Source organism: Myxocyprinus asiaticus, chromosome 29 (assembly GCF_019703515.2).
Source record: "Myxocyprinus asiaticus isolate MX2 ecotype Aquarium Trade chromosome 29, UBuf_Myxa_2, whole genome shotgun sequence".
Lineage (NCBI taxonomy): Eukaryota > Metazoa > Chordata > Actinopteri > Cypriniformes > Catostomidae > Myxocyprinus > Myxocyprinus asiaticus.
The window spans coordinates 15,816,386-15,840,705 of NC_059372.1; the positions used below are offsets into that span (position 1 = coordinate 15,816,386).

At 37.1% G+C, this 24,320-nt stretch overlaps 1 protein-coding gene across 1 annotated transcript; it reads right to left on the bottom strand.

Annotated features, from left to right (window-relative positions):
• Positions 1 to 12,901: 12,901 nt before the first annotated feature.
• Positions 12,902 to 24,036, bottom strand: tbx18 (T-box transcription factor 18). The gene is made up of 8 exons (XM_051662862.1): positions 23,568 to 24,036; positions 22,221 to 22,395; positions 21,653 to 21,754; positions 21,120 to 21,291; positions 20,472 to 20,639; positions 19,506 to 19,570; positions 18,141 to 18,235; positions 12,902 to 16,031 (listed from the first exon to the last, which is right to left on the bottom strand). The coding sequence occupies exons 1-8, from the start codon at positions 23,794 to 23,796 to the stop codon at positions 15,379 to 15,381; spliced, it is 1,659 nt and encodes a 552-aa protein (XP_051518822.1). The 5' UTR covers positions 23,797 to 24,036; the 3' UTR covers positions 12,902 to 15,378.
• Between the last annotated feature and the right edge of the window lie 284 nt (positions 24,037 to 24,320).

Below are 24,320 nucleotides of genomic sequence, written 5' to 3' on the forward strand. Positions count from 1 at the left end.
TTGCAACATTCTTAAAAATTAGATCAAATTACCTAAAAATCTAACTTCAGACAATGCACGCAATGATCTCATGTATCAGAAATATTTTACAGTGTACAGTGATAAACAGGTGTTATGGGAAAGTACTTAGTAGTTTTTGTTGCTATTTAGTGTTTTGGGAGAATATAAAATAAAATGTGCCTTTTAACCCGTGGGGTCTTTAGCCCCATTGTGCCCCATTATTATTTTTGTTATGTTAGCTTATTATATAAATTTGTAAGTATGATTTTATACAGTCATCTCAGAACCTGTGAGTAATAATGGATGGATTGTTAAGCACTCATATAATACCTTACAGTGTTTGTATTCACCTAACTGTAATTTTGGTTTGTTTAAATAGCTTTAACAGGAACAGATGGGACAAGACAATCTGATTGATTTTCTAATCCTCATATTGATTATTGTTACAGTGGATTGAAATTGTACTGTACACACACTGTCTTGTGTGTGTGTGTGTGTGTGTGTGTGTGTGTGTGTAAAAGAAAGAGAGAAAAGAATGGAAGTGAGTGTGTTGCACATTACAGCTGATTACTGTAGTCCATTGGGACCGTTCTTATCCTCTTTTACTCCTTTTCTGTATGTGCCTTCTTAGCACTTTCTTGGATTATGGCTGATTTAAATGTAAACTACTCAACTCACATGCTCACACAACACAAATTTGCACAATAACATTAAAGATTTTAAAATGGACAAAACACTATTCTGGACTTTGGCAAAAAAATGTTTGAAAGGATTGTTAAAAATTTCATTAATTATACACCAGCTTCTATGGTTCCACAACCCAGCTTTGTGATATGTGAACAATAAGTTATTTTTATCCTCCATCTTGTGTATATGTCTCTGTATGCATATACGTCTGTCTGTATGTTGTCATTCCAGACTCTGTGTGTGAGACTCAGTGAATCGGTTGCTCTCAGTAGTAATCTCTACAATAATAAACACACACGTACACGTACACATACAAACCAGAAAGACCTACCATGTCACCATAAAGTGTTTTTCAATGTTGTGGCCATGGGTGAATCTCCGATATCTGTGTCAGTGGCTAAACTGACAATTAAACAAAAAATTTAAACAATTTTCCCAAGTTGAACAGCTATTAAATGGGTAAAATAATGTAAATTTCCCCACTAATTTCTGGAAAACAATTAAATAAAAAAAATTATATCTTATATCTCAAAACAGTTCATATAATAAATAAATAAAGGAAGACCACCACAGATCAGAGAATATTATACTGGCCTTGAATGGATGTCAGTCCTGAAAGTCTGAGTGTTGATTGGTTACTGGACCATTCTCTGATGCCTATCTCAGCTTTGTGATTGGCTATCACATTTACAAGGTTGTCAGTAGGGGTGTTGATTGATTGACAGCTCTGAAGGCTGCTGGCTGCCTGGGTGGCCATGTTGATCCTTTCTTTAGAGATGTAAACAGAAACATAACCAATGAAGTTTGAACTCCAGGGATTCTGAGTGTCACTCAGAAAGACCTCTGAGCTTTAATGCATTTAAAACACACACGCATGGCCCATACAGAGATACACGCACTTATATTACATGCACATCTCCATTTATTCAATATGGAGTATTGTTTCATAAGAACTATTGTTTGGTTGTTGCTGTAGAGAATACTGTGGGTATACAATCTGACTGTGGGTTTATGAGAGAGAAAGGAAGAGATACCGTGTCTTTGTGTGTGTATAAGACGATGTGTGCATTTGTGCATACGAGAGTGTGTGGCTGCGGCTCGTTGATGCAGCTGTCATGGGAGAGTGGAGTCTAGTCCAGGACCCCTCCGGATGGAGCTGGGGGGGACTTGGTGCTCTTCTCATAAACTAAAATAAACCAAGATTTCCTCACTGCCCACCAGAGAGAAAATGGGAGAAAGAGAGAGGGAGATGTACATTTTTTTTGACCCTCTACATATAGCCATTGTTTGACAAAAAAAAAAAGCAGTTACTACAATTTCTTTGTTATGTGCATCATCATATCGATAACTGGTGATATGAGGGGGAACACTGGCACATTTGAACTGATGTTCAGTCACAATGTCAGACTATGAATGAAGATAAGTGTTAAAGAGTGGGCATTGTATTAATTCAGCTGTTGTCCTTTTTCTTGTGTGTGCATGCTGTGTGCATACTGTATGTGTGTCTGGGCGCATATATGTGTTCAGTGGTGACAGACCTTGGGGGCCAGATTTAATGAGGACGTTATTTTTCAGAGCTGAGAATGACATCCTCCTTATGTCAGTGTGTGTGTATGTGATTGTTGGTGAGGGGTGATGGCACTAGGTGGCATGAGTGACCTTGTGCTTGTTTTAACCTTGAAGTTTTAAAGTGACCAGTCACTGTTATCTGTGTGCGTGTGTGAGTGAAATGTCATGGTCCATATATTCTGAATGCTTTGCGTCATGACACACATTCATTTAGCTGTGAGGAGTCTAAAATTGTTGCACCTTGTAAAGATAAAATGTATTCTATTTCAGTCATCTCAGACCCTTAGTCTCTAATTTTACTCTGTTTTGTCCTGTATTGATTTGTTCTGTTTCTTTTTATATTCTTTTAATCTTTATTATAAAATGCATAATTCAGGTCCTGTATGCTGACTGATCAATACAGTGTCCCAGCCTCGCAAAAAAAAAAAAAAAAAGATATAGTAACAATGATAGTGTTCAGCATTCAAAATGTTACCTGTCACGGTCCTGTCACCTTGTCAGGTTGGGTTTTTGTCTGACGGGACCGTGACATCATCGCCCCATGTTCTGTCTCGTGTTGCCTGTCCTGTCTTTGAGTTAAGCGCACAGGTCCGGGTGTGAGTTACCACCGTGTGCTCTCGGGTAATGTTTGTCTGACGGGACCATGACATAATTGTTCCCCGTCTGTCTAGTTTTTTGTGTACGTTCTTGGTGTAAGCGCACGGGTCCGGTTGTGAGTTACCGCCGTGCGCATTTCGGTCAGTCTTGTTCATGTACGAAGCATGGTGTCTGGATCCTGACTTCCTGTCTGGTTCGGTTTTGGTCTGTGTCGGGATCCGGACACATGCTTCATGTTCTGTATGTTTGTTCTTCCTCTCCCTCATGTGTCTCTCACGCTGCCGGTATGCATGATTATTGTTTCCTTGGGAACACTGATTGTTCCCATGGGAATGCTGATCATGCTACTGATTAACCTGTCTCCCCGCTGATTCCCTGTCCATTTAAAGCCTTCGTTGTGTCATTGTCGTTGCTGGATTGTTGAATGTAGTCTGTAATGATTGTTGTGTGTTATCATTATAGAAAGCTATATGGTGTGAAGTAACTTACCTCACTCTCTCTGCCTAGTTGGTCCTGTCTCATGTATCTATTTGGTTGCCCGTCTCTGCCCGAGTGACGGGAGTGTGGTTGCATTCCAGTTTGCTGTACGCTTGTTCTCTGCGCTCATGAATCTTCAATGGATGATTCCTCGTATTTGCCCGTGTCGGGAGAGTGGTTGCCTTCTAGTTTGCTGTACACAAGAGGCTTCAGCAGAGGTTTCCTCGCGGCTCTGCTCCTCACCGTCACGCCGCCTGCGATTGCCTGCAGGAGCGCACTTCATGGCGGATTCCTCATGGTTCTGCTGAAATTATTATTTGAACTGTAAGTAAATACTTTGAACTGTTCCTCTACTCTTGGGTCTCTGTCTCGCTCTCGCTTTGTGACAGTTACTGACAACGATGATGTCATAAAGCTACTCTGATGCAGCATTTCATTTAAACAGAATCAAAGCCAAAACTTAAGCTTATCTAAAACTGTATCACTTTTCTTTTGCTGCACTGACAACTAAAATTTCTCAACACACTTGACATATCAGGATACACACGCTAGACTCGAAATGAACAACTTGATATCTCAATTGGTTTTTATAGTCTTTAATAATTTTTATACCTCAGTTGCCATAGACACACACTTGTTTGTGCTAAAACACACATTCTTATTCTTGTAGAGTCTTGTAAATACCTAATTTTGCCCAAGAACACAACAAATTCTCTCTCTCCTTCTCTTTTTCTGGCATTGACACTCATGCCTCTCTCCTGCCCTACACACTCCCTCCCTCTCTCAGGCTGAAATAGTGATCATGGCTGCTGTTTCATCAGCTCTTTGCACTTCTCACTTCTATTAAGATTGATGGTGTGCTGTGCTATAAATGACAGTGCTAAGTCTGGCCATAGCATTAAGGAGGGGATTGAACAGGGGTGGGGGGGTGCCAGTCCTCCACATTCTATTGCTAATGGGACGTGAGAATTTGGATGTATGCTTGGAGGGGGGTACCAGATTTTTGACTGATGGCATAAAGTCTGGTCCTGTTTGCTGCTTCTTCTGGCCAACAACTGCCCACTTAGACATGAATGTTCTGTCTAAACGACATGAGAAGCAACCAGTCACAGTTTGTTTTCTTTTTATATGCCGTTTAGAGACGAGTTTATCTGAAATAGTTTGATAATAGACCAGTATTGGAAAAAATCAAATGGTAGCAGAGCAGTGACTGTCCACGACTGGCTGTAAAAAACAAAACACAGCTGAAAAAATTTGACACATTGGATTGTACGTTTTTCTGTCTGCCCAGTGAAATTTATGATTTTGCTCATGGATTCAAGTAATACACTTGCTATGAAGTGCTGTTTTTTAGTGACGTTTAGCATCATTTAATTGAATGAAATGAATACATGGATATTCAACATAGTCAGTCTGGGTCTGTTATCGGGTACTTGACTTACATACAATGTGCAAAGAAGGGTTGCCATTGGAGTTTTTGGTGCACCCCTAGGGTACGGATACTGTACACAACACTGGTGGTGCTGAACATACAGTAGTACAGTGGCAAAGTTGTCTCGGAAGTAGAGATCTACCAATATTGCTTTTTTATGTCAAATAAAGATACAGAATATTTTAATGTTTATGTGTCCGATAACCAATATGCAAAATCGATTTTTAATTAATACTTTTATTATGTTTTATTTCTGATTTTTGACACAGTAAAAACGAAATATCTACAAAAACATGTATGATTTATTAATAATAATAATAATAATAAAAATGATAAAATATTAATGGTGAATTATGAATTATTTATTATTTGTATCATTATTTATTTTTATTAACCCTAAAACAGGCAACATGCACCACAAGATACATACTCTTTAGTGTCTTATAGGTTGTATGAGAAAGAGTTTCTCACCCAATCTTGTTATCATTTATCATAGTTGGGTCTTTTTTGAGTATGTGGGTCACATGATTTTCTGTGATCATTAAGTCAGCCTGACCTAAAACCAAGAACATGCTGACTTTGTGATAATTAATTATATATTAATCTTACTTTTCTTCATTAAAAAAAAACAAAACAATAAAACTGCTAATATTAATTGTGAATACTGTCTTAAGATGTGGAAGCAGAAAATTAAGTCATATGATGTTCATGCTTTTATTCAGCACATTTTGAAGTGTGTGTATCCCCTGAGATACGTTACATGATTACATATTAAGAGGGCAATGGCAGTAAATTGTTAAAAATTTATTGATCACCATAATAATTTTCTTTTTTCAGTCTTTTGCATTTTTCATTCTAAATCAGAATATCGCTGTTATACCTAGCAACATCATTGCTGTTGATTCATTTTTGTTCATTTTATAATAATTTTATGTTGATTTTATTATTTTATGACCAATTAATGTTCGTAATGTTTCTATTGTTTTATGGACTTAAAAGTAACTTTATGTCTCAGTGTTTAGAATTATAAACTTTGGCCATGCACTGTCATTGCTGTTAGATTTAATGTTTATTGTATTTTCGTTCATGTAATGTTTAATTAACTTTTTAGCTGTTTTTGTGAGCCTCTTTTTGTTTGTAATAAAGAATGGAATCCATTTTCTTATTGTACTTTCATGTTAAAATGACACAAGGTTATCCTACTCAAATGCATGTGACATCAAATAAAATAGAATTAGGCTGGAAGCAATCCAAAAATTAATCAGATTAGATTACACCCCAGAAATGTAATCCACAAGATTACGTTACTGATTGCATTTTTTGTCATGGAATTTGAAATCAGTATCTGATTACAATTCACAAGTAATCTGCCCAGCACTGGTCACACACACACACACACACACACACACACACACACACACTCTCTCTCTCTCTCTCTCTCTCTCTCTCTCACACACACACACACACACACACACAAACACACACACACATGCACACGCACATGTATGATATGTTTTAAAATAAGAGGGGAAGTCAGAAACAAATTTTTTGCATCAAATAAAACACAGGAACATTGATGACTTATTTTTGTTAAGGCAGGGAGGGCAGTGAGAAACTCTTTCCTAATTGTTTATTCATGGTTAAATCAGAGGAGAATGTGGCAATAGATCAACACTGAGCATGGCTAGACATAAGGCTCTGAAAACAGGCTTGAACTGAAGCCATTAGTCAGAGGGGATGGTGAGATTTGATGACACAGATTCAGTGAGTGTAAGAGACACCCAGGGGTGTAAAGTAATTGAGTAAAAATACTTAAGGATTATACTTAAGAATTATTTTTTGGGATTTGTACTTTACTCGAGTGCAATTTAAACAGAATACTTGTACTTTTACTTAATTACATTTCCAAAGAAAAAATTTTTACTCTTTACTCCTTACAGTTTTATTTAAACTTGAAAAGTACTCATAACATTTTTGCAGATCATTTTCTTTCATCTTACTGGACTGAAGCCACCTTTACACTGCCTCCGACAAATGACAGATTGACAAAAGACAGAGTGTTGCACTGCAGCTGTGTGGAGTTCTAACCATCTGTAGAGGAAGAATTTCGGATCTGATCTGAGCTTCGGATATGTTGAAATATTTGTGCGACTAGACCGTATGTGACCGCCTGACTGAATGTGATGTATTCATTCAAAACTCTGAGCATGAAGTGAGAAACACTGACAAATTGTCCTAAACTTTATTTTAAACGCCTGCTACTTCTACAGATTGGACAGTTATGATCATTTACGTTGCAAATATATGTTTAAAAACAAAAGGGTTTTGTAATTAAATGTGTACATGTCATTTATTTCTACACTTGCCTTTTTAAATCATATCTATGAATTTCTACTCCCAATTTGCTGAATTTGTATTGTTGTTGTTAGGCAACTATTAATTATAATAATAACTATAAAACCAGCAATGATAATGATGATAATAATAATAATAATAATAATGAAATCTGATTAAATATTAATTATGAATTTTATTGAATTCATCCATCTGCTCAACAGCAAGGTTTGGTAGCAAACCTCAGAAAACAATTCACAAAACCAACAACATTACTAACTTTCTCCAAAGCTTATTTTGAAATGTTTTATCTTTCTCTATGTCTCAAGGGGCTGGGTGCTCTGACATTGCAATTCGTGAGTGCTTTCTCCCATGCAGGGTACATTGTATGACTGTTGCAAAACCTACCTCCCTACCCTAAACCTTAAAGCTGCACTATGTAAGATTTTTTTGTTTAAAAATGAACAAATTGCCATTATTGATTATGCACATAAACAATCAGTATTCAAAACCATGTCCTTACCTTACCCCGATTCATTTCGGTAAGCCTATAAAAATAATTTGTATTTTGAACTGTCCCTGGTCAGATTTGGCGTGAAATCGCTGACTTACTGTATGTCGTTCCTCTTTGCGTCATGACCTCACGTCCGTAAACACAGGAAAGAAGTGCCGGCTGTCACGTGTTCTGGCTGAGGACGTTGTTCAGTTCAGTCAGTTACAATCACACAGTTCAGGATGGCATCGCTGCAGTCTGGATGGATGTTTATCTGTTCCATCCATTTGGCCAAGTTGTTTACCTGCTTTAATTGCTGCTTGGGATTGGATACAGTATTGTCTGGTAGGGTTGTCATACTTTTTTGAATCGAACATTATCCGTGTGTTTACCAATCAAGATCCATTGTCAGGGGAAGTTACTGTGCATGTTTACTAATATGTATGACTTCTGAAATGTTCTTCTTGTACATATATTTTCATGTTTAATAAAGTATATTTTATCCCCATTATTGCTCATTTTATGTTTTTAGTTTACAGTGTTATTAGGCCTACAGTTTCAGCTGCTTTATCAACTGCCGTGTTCGTTTTTACAGTTTTTCGTTTTAGTCTTTTGACAAAAATGTCCTTTAAATATAGTCGGTATTTCATCATGTTATATTCATTAATTTTAGTCAATGATAATAATATCTTTTACTTGATGATGATGTGCAAAATGGACAAAAATGTGTCACACTGTAACAGACCAAACTTTAATCAAATACTCAAACATTTAGAATTTTTTTTACATGTATCAAACATACAGTATAAATGTACATAGGCCTACTGTCCTTGTTGTGAAAAACCTGAGTTCCTGAAATAATAATGAATAGACTGAAGTATTAGCTACTTTTTAGAAGTTAGCCTACTGTACTCTGAATTCTTCATGCTTTAGAGACTTATTCATTTTCTGTGAAAGGCTATTGCATTGCATTTAATTTCTTATGGAAACGCCACACAAATTACGATTAGTCTGACTAGCACATCATTTAATTCAAGTTCACATGTTAATTTGTTTCGTTGTGCAGATCTAAGTTGTTTCATAAATGGTATGGATATATTGATGAATCTCATGCATAAATAGGATGCTTTTGAATGAGGTGTTTACCCAGTTTTAAAGCAGTTAATGTGGCCGGTGTTAGCAAGTTCAACTCATGCAGCTCAAGCAGAGAAATGCCCAAAACACTGGATTAATGGATTAAATGAAGCCATATCTAATATCTTCTTCTATTTACAGAAGATGTTTCTTCTTCTGTTTATATCTTGTAGTATAATTTTTATCGTCATATTTTCATCAACAGTATGCTTTCATAAAATAATTTAATAATCTTCATGATGCGCCTTTTTCATCTCGTCTTTGTTATCGTTGACGAAATCAAAAAACCTTTCGTCAACAAAAGTTTTCATTTCGTTTACAAAATTAATAATGTAAAAATAATAAGTCTTACATTGAACTCGAATCAGCAGTATCATGAGTTTCACCTCTTAAATTGATAATACAATACAAACAATAGTCGATAAAACACTTAAATCATCATATTAAAATATATATATGTATGTATAACATAATTATATCAACATGAAAATGGCACATTATAACTCTGAATATATTCCAGTCATGATTTCATCACACAGACCATGTCCAGTTAACCTCAAATCATGAGATTCATCCACCAGAGCAGTAGTGTGGAAACACGACTCATGTTTAGTGTTCTTCCGCAAATTGCTTGCGATTTTAAATTTCAACCACAGATGTCGCTAGAGAGTACAAAGTTACGTAGTGCAGCTTTAAACATAAACCTAACCGACAGCTTCAGAAAAAGCTAATGTGATATGAAAAACAAAATTTTCTGAAGCAACCATGTCATTTTGTGATGCTTCTATGACACTTTGGCTCATGTGCCGACTCCTGTGCTCTTCAGGACTCGTACCCCAGTCCTTTGTATCGCATATGCAACACACTATCAGTTGAGCTGCCGTACAATTTGATCACACTTAAACAAGCTTGTAAATATAGTTGGTTATGTAGTGCAAATGTTAGAATGAGTCATGCGCTTTAGTAAGTGTTTATATGTCATAAGATTGCATTATGTGAGAAGACATTTATGAATGAATATTCTGCCGTTTTACTCGTGATATGAGTGAAAGTTGATGAAAGTCATTGTTGATTTAGCGCCTCTAGTGATCATTTTACCAGAAAATTGCCATGTTACAAACAACAGGCCACATAAAAATCATTTTGCAAAAATATAGTTATTGTAACATGATTCTTTGACCAGGTTGCGAATGCCACTGGGTGAGAAGTATTACAGTCGTCAGAGACAGAATAAGGCGACTTTCAATCCAATCGAATTTAACAACATCCTCTTTCACACAATCTCCTCTCTTGATTTCATTCTAGCTAGGAAAAAAGTTACTTTTTACTTTTTTATTACTTAAGTACAATTTAATGTGAATACTTTTTTACTTTCACTCAAGCATGTTTTTGGCTAGATACTTGGATTTTTAATTGAGTAACATTTTCACTTAGTATCCATACTTTCACTTAAGTATAATTTCTGAGTACTTTTTACACCTCTGGAGACACCAGTCAGCTTCAAATTACTGCAACTGTCATCAAATACCCCCCGGACCATTAACGGGTCACACAGACCCTGGGCTTCAACAAGAGACTTTCGCTCCAAACATACACACACATATCATCCACCACCAGCACAGCTCAAAAGCCTAAACACCACAGGTGCTCTTTCTGGAACACCCAGAACACGTCAATGGACAGTCACACACTCACACTCTGTTCACTTGTCCTTTCACACTTGCCCTTCACCATTTTTTTCATCTGAGTGAAATGTCCTGCACTCAGCATGGCTTGAAATGCCCCCTTGACACCCCCTCACCTAAAGCTGTTTCCAGCCTATTTATGACAAGGAAAGACAAGGAGAGTGTTGTCAGCTCTTATGGCATTATTTAAGGGCTATGAGAGTAGTGTAATTACAGGACAAACAGACTTATCGTACTGTGAATTCGGCAACAGTAGGTCGAAAGTTCTAAAATTGGTCTTTGCTGACTGAAATTTGAACCACTGCCCCCAGTGGTCGAAGCTGGAAGTGTTTTTGAATGTATGAGCAGAGTGGTGTCAAAAGTGAGTTGTTTTTAGTTGTAAAAGATGTAATTCAGTGAAGAGGAATGCATATTTTATTAACTCTACCCCCAAACTCCAAATCTAAACCTAAAAGTCTGTACAACATGTGGACTTCGTGTGTGATCATGTTGTGAGAAATTATTTTGTTCAAATTGAAGTATCTCGAAATCTTGCCAATCAATCCCAAAATTACATACTCATGTTACAAGGTTTCATTTGAAATTTACTAGCCTGACATACAACTTATTGTTCATAATGAGAAGTGAATAAGAATATCATTGATATAAACATCATGCACTGTTGTGAGAATGATGAGAACTGAACGACTATTGTGGTCACCAGTAAAATGCTTTAAGCCTAAAAGTATTTTTATCTGGTCCTTCTGTTGTGTTAGAACATTTAATACAAATAAAATTAACCATGAATTCAGATAAAAACATGAAAACATGTGTTTTTTTTTTTTACTACCGAAGTACAAAGTAAAACAAATTTAATATTTACTTATTAAGACAATGTTGAAGATGTCTAGAGTATCATTTGATATTCATGTAGCAAGGAATTATGTTATCTTTTGAATATAAAGTAGTAACAAAGGATTTAGTCATTACATAATTTACTTTATAATGTACCTTTTCTTGTTAAGTGTCTTTATTCAAAGTTTCTGATCAACCATAAGCAAACACACAAAACATCATAAAGACCCAAAGTATGCTGCTAGTCTGTGAGTTCTCCATGGTAGTTAATGGGCACTTACCTGTGCCCAGAATATATGTTTTATGATTAGTCACAAATAGTCAACCACAACAAAGAGCCAGTGGAAAAACATGGATTTCTAATACAACATTTACTGTCCAGAGTTTGTAGTAGTCATATGCAATGCAGAATGTGAGGCTCCTTGCTAAAGTGAACTGTAACCATGCTATTAGTGGGTATTAAAGCTGAATGTCAGACAATTTTGCTTATGTAATGCACCAGGAGACACATGGATGAATATATGTAACGGTGCATGGTTATGTGATGTGGCCTGATGGAAATAAAGCTTACTTTCTTCCCAAACCATAATGGACTTAAGAGGAGCCATTAAACAAGAATGAATTATTCATGATTAGTGTGAAATGTTGAACAAAAAAATGTTATGCACTTTCTAGGTTGTTTTGGGTCTTAATGACTCAAGCACTGCCACAATGAAAATTTCTAAAGACTGATTCTGTACTTACAAGGCTTTGAATGGATGTAAATGTGCAAAGATAGATTGTACAATTAATAAAAAGCTGAGGAAGTAAATATTTGACATCTATAAATAGGGTGCAGGTTAGATAACAAATCATGAAGTGTGAAAATGCAGGACTGTGTATTAGCTGTGTGGAGAGAGATATTGGTGACAGGCACTGAGGGACCGAAAGTTGATCCCTTATGCCAATACACTGACATGAAAAGAGTGCCATGGCAAAATAGTGGAGATAAGTACACAAGGTATATCACCAAGTAAATCTAAATGAGATGTGTAGCTGAGATTTATTACACTTTATTACTAGTTGAAAATCATCATGGACAAAAATAAACAAGCTTTTGTACTATATTTACCATTTGTATGATCAAATGACTAAAGAGTTGACTTGTAATAGACAGTTGAAAAATTATTTGCGTGAAAGGAATTTTGAATTATAATGTTACTTAAAACTTTGAAAGCATAGTTCAGACTCTAAATTCTGATTGGATGAGCTGTGTTCAAAGCTGTTATAAAATGACTATAAACACAGCACACACTATATTAAAGGAATGTTCTGGGTTCGATACATGTTCAATCGACAGCATTTGTGACATAATGTTGACTTTTCCTTCATTTGTTTAAAAAAAAAAAGAAGCAAAAAGAAGTAAAAACGAGGTGACAATAAGGCACTTACAATGGAAGTGATTTGGGTCAGTACATAAACATTAAAATATGCACTGTTTCAAAAGTATAGACACATGTCGTAAACAATATTTATGTTAACATGATTTTAGTGTGATAAAAACAGGGAGTTTACCTTGTCATGACAACTAAGTTGACAACTAAGCACTTTACACAGTAAGCAATTTTATCACACTAACATCACATAAAATGTTTATGTCGTGTCTATACTTTTGAAACAGTGTGTATTTTGACGTTTTTTTTTTTTTATTATGAACAAGGGACTTGTCAAAATTATGTTAGTGGAAATCAGTATTATGCCCTGTTGTTTGACTAACTGTACACTCCTACAATTAGATTAATGAATTAAATTACTTGGTGGAAAAATTGCTTTTTCTTATTATTAACAATAAATGTAACTGTTTATCATATTGCTGTTGTTTCCAATTTATGAAAGCAATTTCTATCTTTATTACTCCACAATGTGTCCAACTTTGCTTTCTGTTGTGCATAATCACTGTGATCCATGGCCTCTCATTGCTTTTTGCTTTATTTTAATGATTTCATTGTGCCTTTAGCCCTGTTGAACCATATATGAACACAAACACACACACACTTGATATCTGTTCCCACTGCCATTGCTGGCCTCAGAGTGTTAATATCATCAGATTTACTGATAATCAGCCAGTAATGTGTGATGTGTGTGTGTGAGTGTGTGTGTATAAGCATATGGGTTTGTGTATGTGTGGTTTGCCAGCAACAGGGGGCTGTCACCTGTTAGTCAGATACAGCAAGCCAACCATTCCTCTGTTCTAAAATAAAAGTACCCAACAACCTTCTCTCTCTCATTGCATATGTTGTTTGTCTGTCACCTATAGTCCATAACAGGTGTCTCACTGGTTCTGGTTCTGAAGACTGGCCTTAGTCCTGAAAGCATGCTGTAATCTACCAATTCTACCAATAGTAATTGTTTAATAATTGCAATAGACTAAGTGTTAAAAGTTGGTAGTGTTCAGAGGGTCTTGCACAACCTCAAGATTGATGCACACACACTCAGCTGAAACCTAACCACATTATGAGTACATGAAGACGGTCTGTGTAATTTCACACTCATTTACTGTTTTCAGATAAACAGTAATATATTGCTGACATGGTTGATATACTGGGGACAAATGCTTTTAGTACTGTATTTTGTCCACTAAACACTAATTTAATGAAACGTTATGCCTTTGTATGCATAAATACATACTGTTAGTGTGCGTGTGTTTGTGTGTGTGGGTGTGTGTGTGTGTGTGTGTGTGTATTTACACCTCTACCCCCTGGTGGTATTTTTCATTTGTTAGGCATTCAGAACCTTTCTCTGACCCCAAGAGAACTCATCCAAGCCCCTGATGCTGAAACGCATGCACAAACACAAGAGCAATAAGCCCAAAAAAACCCTCTATTATCCTTTACCATAATGATATATTTTATTTGGCTCAAAATTCCCAAGCCAACAAGAGTCAAAAGTGGAGGAAGTGTCTGTTGTTGCAACTCTTGCACAACTATTAAAAAGCAAGAATTTTAATTGCCATAAGTGCAATTTACACAGTATCAATATTATTCATATACGTGTGAAGAATTACATTAAAAAGACAGGCATAGCAAATGCTAACATATCTGGTAGGAAAACAGAAAAAAAGTGTTCTATTCAGTCCTTGGATCCTGTAACGTGAGAGAGCTGATCCGGAATCAGCATGTATCTCATGGCAGAACTATAATCCTTCTTAAGAATGCCAATGGTTGTATTTATAAAGTGTGAGAATTATCATCTTGGATCAGATTTCCTTCTGCCCTGTCTGTTCCAAGACACTAGAGCAGTGCTGATCCAGAAAAAGACTTTCAACTGGGAGAGAATTTGTAAACACTAGGCCACGTTTCCTTTTTCCAACCTTAATCCAGTTTCAGATGAAACCACATTAACTGCTAAAGATGCTGGTCGGTCAAAAATTAAGTAGTTACCTGTTGATTGTCACCTAACAAAATCTAGTGCACTCTGTCATTTCAGCCAAACTGGAATAATACTTTAGAATTTAACAATTGATTTTAGTCCTGTGTAATGTTGTTTATTTAACATTCTTTTCATTTTTTCACTCTCCTCTCCTGGCACTCTCTTAAGCGCCAAACTCTGTTTTATTGTCCATAAGGAGTTGAGTAGTACAGCCTCAAAACGGTCGTCTGTTAAACTCCTTACACTCCTACCAGAAGTTTAGTTCAGGGGTCTCATTGAACCTTGATGAGATCCGGTGGCTGTTGTCCTATTTGTGCCATGGAACTGAGAGTGTGTTTGTGTTTAAAGTGTTTCTGGGTTTCCCGTGTAATTCTTCAGTCACTTCCATACCCTGGTATCCAATAGTGGTTTATGCTGCTTCATAAGAATGACTTTTTAAGATATAAAGTCTATTAAAATATCCTCAATGTTCTCAATGTTATTCAGCAGACATTTATAAAAAGGCATAACTGAGATTGCTGGTTTCTCTCAGTTTTCTCTCTCTTTCTTGGCAGTATGTCTCTCTCTCTTTCTGATATCCAACAGGTTATAAATTATGCTATTGACTTGTCCCAAAACTGTTTATTTACCCATCTGAGGGGTTACGTTCAAAGAAATCATTCTCAGCAGAGCTTTGTCCATTTGCATATGAACTCTGTTGCAGAGCGTCAAAGTATTTCGGTCACAAATCAAGCCATGTGGGCCGGTACCTGCGAGGTTGAGCTTGTCAGCCCCAAAGTCCGTGAGTCAAAGAGATTCTGTTGACTACTACTGAGCATGTGCAGACCATCTACTGTGGATAGAACCTGTCTGTCCGTCAGAGTCCCACTAGGGGAGGAGCCAAGGAATGAACTTTGTGTGGCAGCCACTTTTTCAGGGCTGGTGGCCAATCGAGGAGAAGTGGAGAAGTTGTAACCGTAGAGACCATATGGACTGTGCAGGCGGAACCCATTATAGGATCCCTGTGTACTCTGATTGGTGGAAAATGCATTATGAGTATGGCCGGGCATTAGGTACTGCAGCTGGGAGGTTGTGCTTGGCATGCTGTGGATCTGGATTGGCAAGCCAGTCTGTGTGCAGGAGAAAGCCTCAGTTTCAGTCCCGCTTATGTAAGTGGAGCTTCGAGTAGTGGAAAACGCATCTGCTGCAGGGCTAGCCAATCGACTGTAGGAGTCTGCTGAAAGGGGTGGGGCATAGCGATGGAGTGGGTGGCTTGTTCGACTGCAGGTGGAGTAATCACACACTGGCCCAGCCCCAGAACCCAGGTGGAATGTAGGAGAAGAGCATGAGGATGATGAAAGCAGATGTGTGTGTGCTGAGGACCCGACCACGCCTGCTGCACCTATAAGTGATTATACACTTCAGTGACACGTTATCAATACATCTGTAGTCACTTCACAATTGAAACTACACACATATAAATGTACACACACACACACATGTTGGTGCGGCTATCCTTATGAGGGATAGACATAATGATTTTTATACTGTACGCACTATAGATTCTATCCCCTATCCCTAACCCTACCCCTAAACCTAACCCTCACAAAAACCCTTCTGCATTTTTACATTTTCAAAAAAACATTTAGTATGTTTTTTTTAAGTGATTTGGATTACGGCAACACTAGAAATGTCCTCATAAACCACATTTATAGCATAATACCCTTGTAATTACCAGTTTGTAACCTAAAAAAATGTTCTTGTAAACCACCCAAACCCGCCCCCCCCCCCCCCCACACACACACATAAAATATGTTATTAAAAAATATGTGAATCTCATAAGTGTAAATTAGTTAATTTAGTTAATTAGTTAATTAGTTAATTTTCACATGCTATCGGAATTATCGCAAACATGAGTTTACTACTTGTAAGTTGCATATGGACTATCCCTCAAGTCGTAATTATGACAGAAAAACTCTGAAATCACTTTGATACCTGAGTTTCCAAATTGGGTGGAGCCATAAACTTTCAATATGGTGGAGGAGAGTGTGGTTTCTGTAGTAAATTATAGTTTTTATAAATTTTTCATATCAGTAACCATTTGATGCTCATTGAAAATTTTTTACACAGAGAAAGTAGCATGTCTTTGACCAAAATTTCATTATCGTCATTAAGCAGACTAACATGTATTAAAGTGTCAAAATAAGAGTTCCCCAAAAAATATGCAAAAATGTTTCCTATTCTCTCCAAAAAAACACTTGAAAGTGAAATACTCATACTTACGACTTTAAAAGTGGGAAGTAGGATAATTCTGATAGCATGTGAAGGCAGCATTATGGTTTGGTCACATTTGCCTTTGCATGGCGAGATTCCGCGGGCGGCAAAGGCGTGGGCGGATGTTGAGCATGTGTGAAACCAGCAAAAAACTAATTGCTAAGCAGCCTCCTTTTAATGCTGCACTTTATACTCTGTGAGAGTGAAATTAAAAAGGAACTCGCAGCTAAAATGATATCCTTGTCCATTGTGAATATTCTGTGAACGAAGCACCGCTCACACAGAGGTCACTGGCAAACCGAGTAACTTCCTATTGGTCAATGCGGCAAATTCACGCGTCAAAGTTCACAAAACTTGAACTTCACACGAAATCTGCAAGGAGAATTTCTTCGTCACCGGAAAGCCACGCTAACATTTACCTTTGCAAGGCGAAATTCCGCAGGCGGAGAAGGCGTGGGCAGATGTGAAGCACGTGTGAAACCAGCAAAAAACTAATTGTCAACCAGCCTCTTTTTATTGCTGCACTTTATACTTTTGGAGAGTCATGTTAAAAAGAAACTCACCACTTAAATGATCACAATTCATCAAAAAAACACATGAAATCCGCGATGGGAAATTCTTCGCCTGTGGGAGTCTATAGTGCAAAATTCCAGATTGCGCATATTCCCATTAAGCTGACTGTATTTCGCCTGTGGAATTTCGCTGTGCAAAGATAAATGTGACCATGCCTGAAGTCCATTGCGCAAAATTCACAATCGCATGGATTCCCATTGAGATGACTGTATTTCGCTGCGGAATTTCGCTGTGCAAAGGTAAATGTGACCGCTCCTTAACTCTTTGTATTTTCTTAATACACATTCCTGGTCTTATTTTGCACAATTCATTGGTACACATTATGCCAAATAAAAAAACTGCCTTCTTCCGCCTCTGAAACGACTTATATATTCGGGTGACATCACCAAGCCCTCTTATTTTTTAACTCCACTCCTCCAATCACCTATCTCCATTTGGATATACTATAACTGCAATTTTTCACTATCCATTTAATTCCCAGTGGATAAAATTGTTCTAACTGTTCTATTTTTATTCTCATTTAAAAGTAAAATGGGTTGTAAACATCATTTCATGTTGACTTCAAGCATTTTCAGCATGTATTAACCAATAAACAAAAACATAAACACACACACTTCGCCAAACGATAAATTAAGGCAGGGGGAAACACATACACATGCAATACCTTGTTTATTGATTCCAGGAATATCCTCAAATGTCAGCGTTCTCAGTGAGGGCCGCCAGAATGCATACGACTCTACCAGAGCCTCTAATCCCATCCTGCAACACACAGCCACTCCTGATTAATAGTTTCTGAATTGTGATGCGCTCAATATGCATACAAATAATGGGAAAAATTAGGCAATGGTGATTAACTAACTGTTAGAAATGTTTGAAGTAAAAAGCCCTGTCTAATTAGCAGAAAAGCCCCGCAACAGTGAGTCCAATACTGGCAGCCACCTTTGTAACAGAGCAGGTAATGAAGAACATAAAGTGTGTGTATGTTGGTGTGTGTGACGGCAAGGTTATAATTATTTTCACAAAGCTTTATCGGTGGGATCAGACATAGAGTGCAGGAAGCCACAGTTAAAGCTTTACGAGGAGAGAGAAAGAAAGAGAGAGAGAGAGAGAGAGAGAGAGAGAAAGAGAGAGAGAGGTAGGGGGGTATTTTCCTGCTTTTTCTGGAAGTAATGGAGGTGCTTGGTGTGCCTTGTTAGCATGGACGTTTCCCCACCCCCTCTGCAGTACCACTCAGGCGATAATTCACACAAGATGCTTCAACTTGTTTCAGCCCCAGTTTTATCAGCCACACCACTTGAGCTATCAAGTGGCCGAGTTTGTTTAGCAAACTGTTTAACTTTTCCTGTAACATTGAGACATGGGGCTCAGTATAAGTGCTCTATGAGCCCTCGCAGAGGGATGGAGAAAAGGGAATGTATGTGGTCTGGTGCGATTCAACAGTGTGTTAAAATCGCTCTAGTTTAAAACTAATGAGCAGAGTGAAACTTCCCCACTGAGCTTTCGAGCCAGTGCTGCAGAGTTACTTCTGCACAGCCTCCATTTCCTGTTTGTCTGTTTATTATTTATTGCTCTCATTTTACGTAAAGACAGAGATTATTTTTATAGTGGTGTGTATTTTCTACTACATTTATACATTTATTTTTGTATATGGAATATTAGCTTTTAATGTGACACTGTTTTTTAAGTTTATTTTGTCCGGGCCTCACTGGAATGTTGGTGATATTTTCAGTTTGGCTGAAAGAAGACTTTTCCTTTTGGAAAAATTATTATCTGATAATACTTTAATAAGGTCTGATCATTCTGAAATATCTTCACACTGACATCGGAAGCAAAGGGGAAAAAACTGAAATTGAACAAAAAACTTTTTTTGTTGTTTTTTGTTAAGAAAAATAGCAGAGCAGAGTGTAATTTCTTTAGCAGAGTAAAATGTAGAATTTCATAACCAGGTACACATCTGGCATTTCAGGGCTAAGTAACAATGACACTGATCCATAGACTTATAAATATATAATTTATTTACTATATTTACCTGTTTCTTCCAGAGTCTCTGAACCCTTTTGCAAATGGATTCCGGTCTATTTTCAGTCTTGTTATCTGTAAAAGACAAAAAACACATTCTACTTACTGACCCGAAGCCTGTAATGCCAAATTCCCTGACCTCACACCAGTGACCCCTATCCCACAATAAAATGTGTGTGGGTTTATTTTATAAGCTTTTTGCTTCCGTATGTGTGTGGAAGAGAGCATGTGTGTTGTGTTTTGATAAGCTCAGACAAATGGATGACATCATTTCCAAAACTTGGCAGTTAATATGAAAATAATAAGATTTCAAGCTCTGACTTATCTAAAACATGTTCTAGTTTTAGCAAATGGAAACAAAGTGAAACAAAAAGTCAACTTAATCAAATATCATACAATTTCTAAATGAATTTTCTATTAATGGTGTAATATCAAATAGTATCTATCGCTACCAAATCCCAAGGACCATAATGATGTCAGAGAATGTGGAGAATAGTTAACAGACAAAATGTTATACTTTCAAAACAAAGGCTTTAAACAAGATAGACCTCAAGACTAATGAAATCAACCATTGCAATGTATCAGTACATTGTCTCTAAACTCTAGACAGGAATGTCAATAAATATCTCTAAATAAATGCATACTGTATGTAACTGTGCTTTTTACAAATAAATTGCTCTTTGCGGGGTGCGTAATTTTCTGTTAATCTCACTTTTTTGTTTTAAATATTAGTGCCAAGAGCAAGATAATTATTTCAATAACATATCTTGTAAATCAATCCAAAAAGAAATGTAAAAAAGACGTATTTAACCTAGTGGTGTGATCTAAATAAGAGAATTCAGCAAGTTTATTATAAATAAAACATAACTTCTGTAACAAACTTCTAGAGGCAATCTGACCCTAGTTGCAGTTATTATGATTTTTCTATGTTATGAATCCATGCATATGATAGGATATTTTCTCTGTTGTGAATTACCTGTTGGTTTTGGTATGCAGTCACCGTCGTGAAGACAGTTTCAGGAAAAGAGAATGCTTTGACACCGTCCCCAGTGGGAATCGCCTTAACGGGCGAGAGTTCTTCACCGCACTCCTTATGGATGACGTGGACACGGGGCTGATACTTATGCATGGAGTGCAGAATGATCTGGAAAACATTACACCACGCATCCATGTTTAGAGTGGGAAACGGAGGAATTACCAAAGCAGTTTTCTACCTCAATAAAAACACACATGCCTCCATTTTCAAAGGCCAAACAGCCATTTAACTGCTTGCCCTGGGGATGCTTTCAATTGAGTTTGTTTACAACCCTCCACATTACAACATGTTTGGGCCTTTAAAATAATACAGCAAAACAAAATGCATGTCGGGCGACAATGGCTAGCATGTGTGTATGAGGTGCATGAAAAGAGTTGTTTAATTAGAACATTTAATTTATTTTAGGATCACAGGAGAAGAAAATTCTAAAGGTCTGCTGCTCTACTAACTCATCCAACCTGCCTGTACAAGTAGCTTTTTCATGGGCCTAAAAGACACAAGAACCATGCAGTGTTCCCTATGTAAATTTACAAAAATGGCATTGAGCAAATTCCTCTTCAATTCATAAAAAATAAAAAATTCTCTCACATGGCCTTGGTCGTCCAGTTCGTTATTGGTCAGTTTGAGTTTGTCGAAGCTTATAACTTGGCGCATCCAGGTCTCACCGGAAGCAGGCGAATCAGGGTGAATGTAGACACGTGGCGGGACTGGAGAATCGGCGTTTCCCGCCACCATCCACTTTGAACTGTGGTAGACATACCTTGGAATTATCCAGAAAAAAAAAAAAAAAAAAAAAAAAAGTCAATGTCTTTACAGCTGTATGAAATGTTCAGGTATAGGCCTACAGATAAACTAACGCGCTATGAATTTGTTTTGACTGCAGTTGTCGCATGACCTTCAGGTACTAGAGGTCACGCGCTCAAAAGGGCACCGCAAAAGGTCGGAGTGAACATGTCAACAAAGTCCCGAAGTGCCATTTGTGGAGATGGTAAATATAATCCTATGTTTGCATTTTGGCACATTTGAGACATTTTCGATCATTTGTTCTCAGAAATAATCCATCAATACAACTTTAAAACGAGTTGGGAGGACAAGTTTCTTAATTAGGATAAATCGCTCACCTGTAGCGTTTGTTGTCGACAGGAACAATATCCATAGCGATATAATACTGCTGATGAGGATCCAGTCCCGCAATCTTAACACGCATCGCGGGAAACATTCGTCTGGGATAAGAAGAATTTTATATTAATATCTGCATCATATATTTAAATTATGTCAAAACAGACAAATTTCCAACTAAAGTTTTGATGATTGTACATTTTTGGTTTGCTATGTCACTATATTTGTATAGGCTTCAAATTATTACATTTCTAAAATCCATGTAAATTCTGAAAGTAAGTATGCATTTAACATCCTGCAAAAACACAATTAGGCTATAGACTTTTCTTCACTCAATACAGACGTTGGTCAATTCGTTTTGAATAAAGAATTGACGATTGGTTTCGTTAAATAAACTTTGCATCGAAAAATATATGAGAAAGATCATTGTTCGAAGGATTGAAATTATAATAAAGGTATAGGCTAATCTTAATTCAAATACAATCTTTATATTACCACAGTGTCCAACTGTAAACTCGATTTTGTTAAAGAAGAAATTAAATGCTATAAAGGGTGTTTTATGTGATGCACCTGCCGGCTTTGGTGATGATCATTTCAGTTCCTATCTCGTGGAATCGCTTCCATAAATCTGAACCCTGCAAGTCCACGCGCATCTCCTCTCCGGAGCTCGTGCCTGATTGCACGAGTACCTGCGCGCCCTGGGATGCAGGCTGTGGGCTATCCAACAACACGTCCTCAGAATCAGCTGAGAAAGACAAAAATAGTTTTTGCATACTGTCACTACATGACTGCAGTAACCTTTAACACTAAAACTGCGAGACGACGCTAACAATTGTTTTCATTGCAATAATGTATCAATTATAAAAGTGCCATGCAAACTCTAATCCTTAGAGTGCTTTGCAATGCTAATCCATATCTTATTGTTCTCCTGGGTTATAGATACCGCTTATAAATGTAATAAAAACATTATTACGATTCAACTATAAATACAGCTTTAAGGATTTTTTATTATTATTTAAATAAACGCAGTAGGCTGAGCATTATGCTTGATGGGATTTTTATTTATTTATTTATTTATTTTATGTTTTTATTATTGGGTATACGTCATCTTAATCAGTCATTAAATTACTAGGCTATAAGAATTATTACCTATTGAAAGCAGGTAAAATAAGATGTTTTAATGAATTACCAAGAACAGCGTTAATTCACATAATATATATATATATATATATATATATATATATATATATATATATATATATATATATTATTATTATTTTTTATGAGGTATCAAAAAGTGAACTGACCTTTACATTTTATTCCACCTGTCGAACATTTTTTTCTTTCTTTTTTGCCTCCAAAATCAGCATTTAGCCATACGCTGTTGTGATGGCGATTTAATTTGAGTGTTTATGATAGTGGCGAAACTCATAAACACAAAAAAGATTAGTCACTCTCTTAGTGCCCATATTTATGAGACTTATACTTTACTATTTTGTGTTTCTACACTTTGCCATCCTTTTGTTGGCAGTACTTAGCAGATAAATTACTAAATTGCAGATGTATTTTCTATACTGATAATATATATATGTATATATATATATATATATATATAATAGGATCGTGCAAAAGTGCCTTATTTAATGTTAATTATTATTTCATTATTCAGGCTATTTAGTATTATTATTTACCAAATTAAGGTAGCAAATGACAGGAATATGGAATAAAAATATAAGTACATTTTAAATATGCCTGCCCGACTCATCTTAGAGAACAGTGTTACTCTCTAGCCGAGATCATTGCATGCAAATATAGTTATGTTTTAATACTGGTGTTTTGTCTTACGTATTTGTCACGCGTAATTATTGTTTTGGGGCTTGTGGTTGCACATGTCAATAGCTCAGGTAGCCTACTTACGGGATTCGTCGATTGCACAGTCTATCTCGCAACTCCTGGCGCTAGGGCAAGTTCCCGCAGCTCGGGGTTGCGGACTGTCTGTCAGGTTTGACTCCTCGTTTACCTCCTCAAAACAGTTTTCGTTGTCCTCCTCCAGCTTTCTTTTTTTCTCCGTGCCAATGAGCGCTTCCACCGAGAACGCGTGCGCTTTGAGGCTCATAGTACACGGGGACCGTCGTTTCTCAGCCATGGTTTCAAACCGAGGAGACAGACTGGCCGAGATGATTCGCGTTGAGAGAGAGAGAGAGAGAGAGAAGTTCACCAGAAGTACATTTGCAACAGCACTTAATATAGCATTCCTTTAGTCAGAATAGTCCGCTTCAGTAGCTAATTAAAACGGGCGAGGTGACATTACAAAGCATGCCAAGCAAAGACGCTGAAAAGGAAGCGACCGTCTGTTTGAAAAAGTCTCATCGGTCTGTCAACGCGCATAGACACTGAAGCAGTAACCGGGATTCGTTAAAGTGGCAATAACCAGCGCAGAAGAGGGGCGGAGCTGTCGCGCGTCAATCACCGGTGCTGTCTGCCAATAGTCACGCACAGTTTCTTCCCCTCGCGCAGAGCGGAACGCCCATATGTGGTAAAGCGCCTTGGCTGAATGAATCATCTCTCGCTCACTGAGCTAATGTCATGCTCGCGGCATTGCGATCATTTTCACACTGCGGCTGCACATGCTCCACATGCTTCCGCATTATTCCCCACTAGACCTTGTGA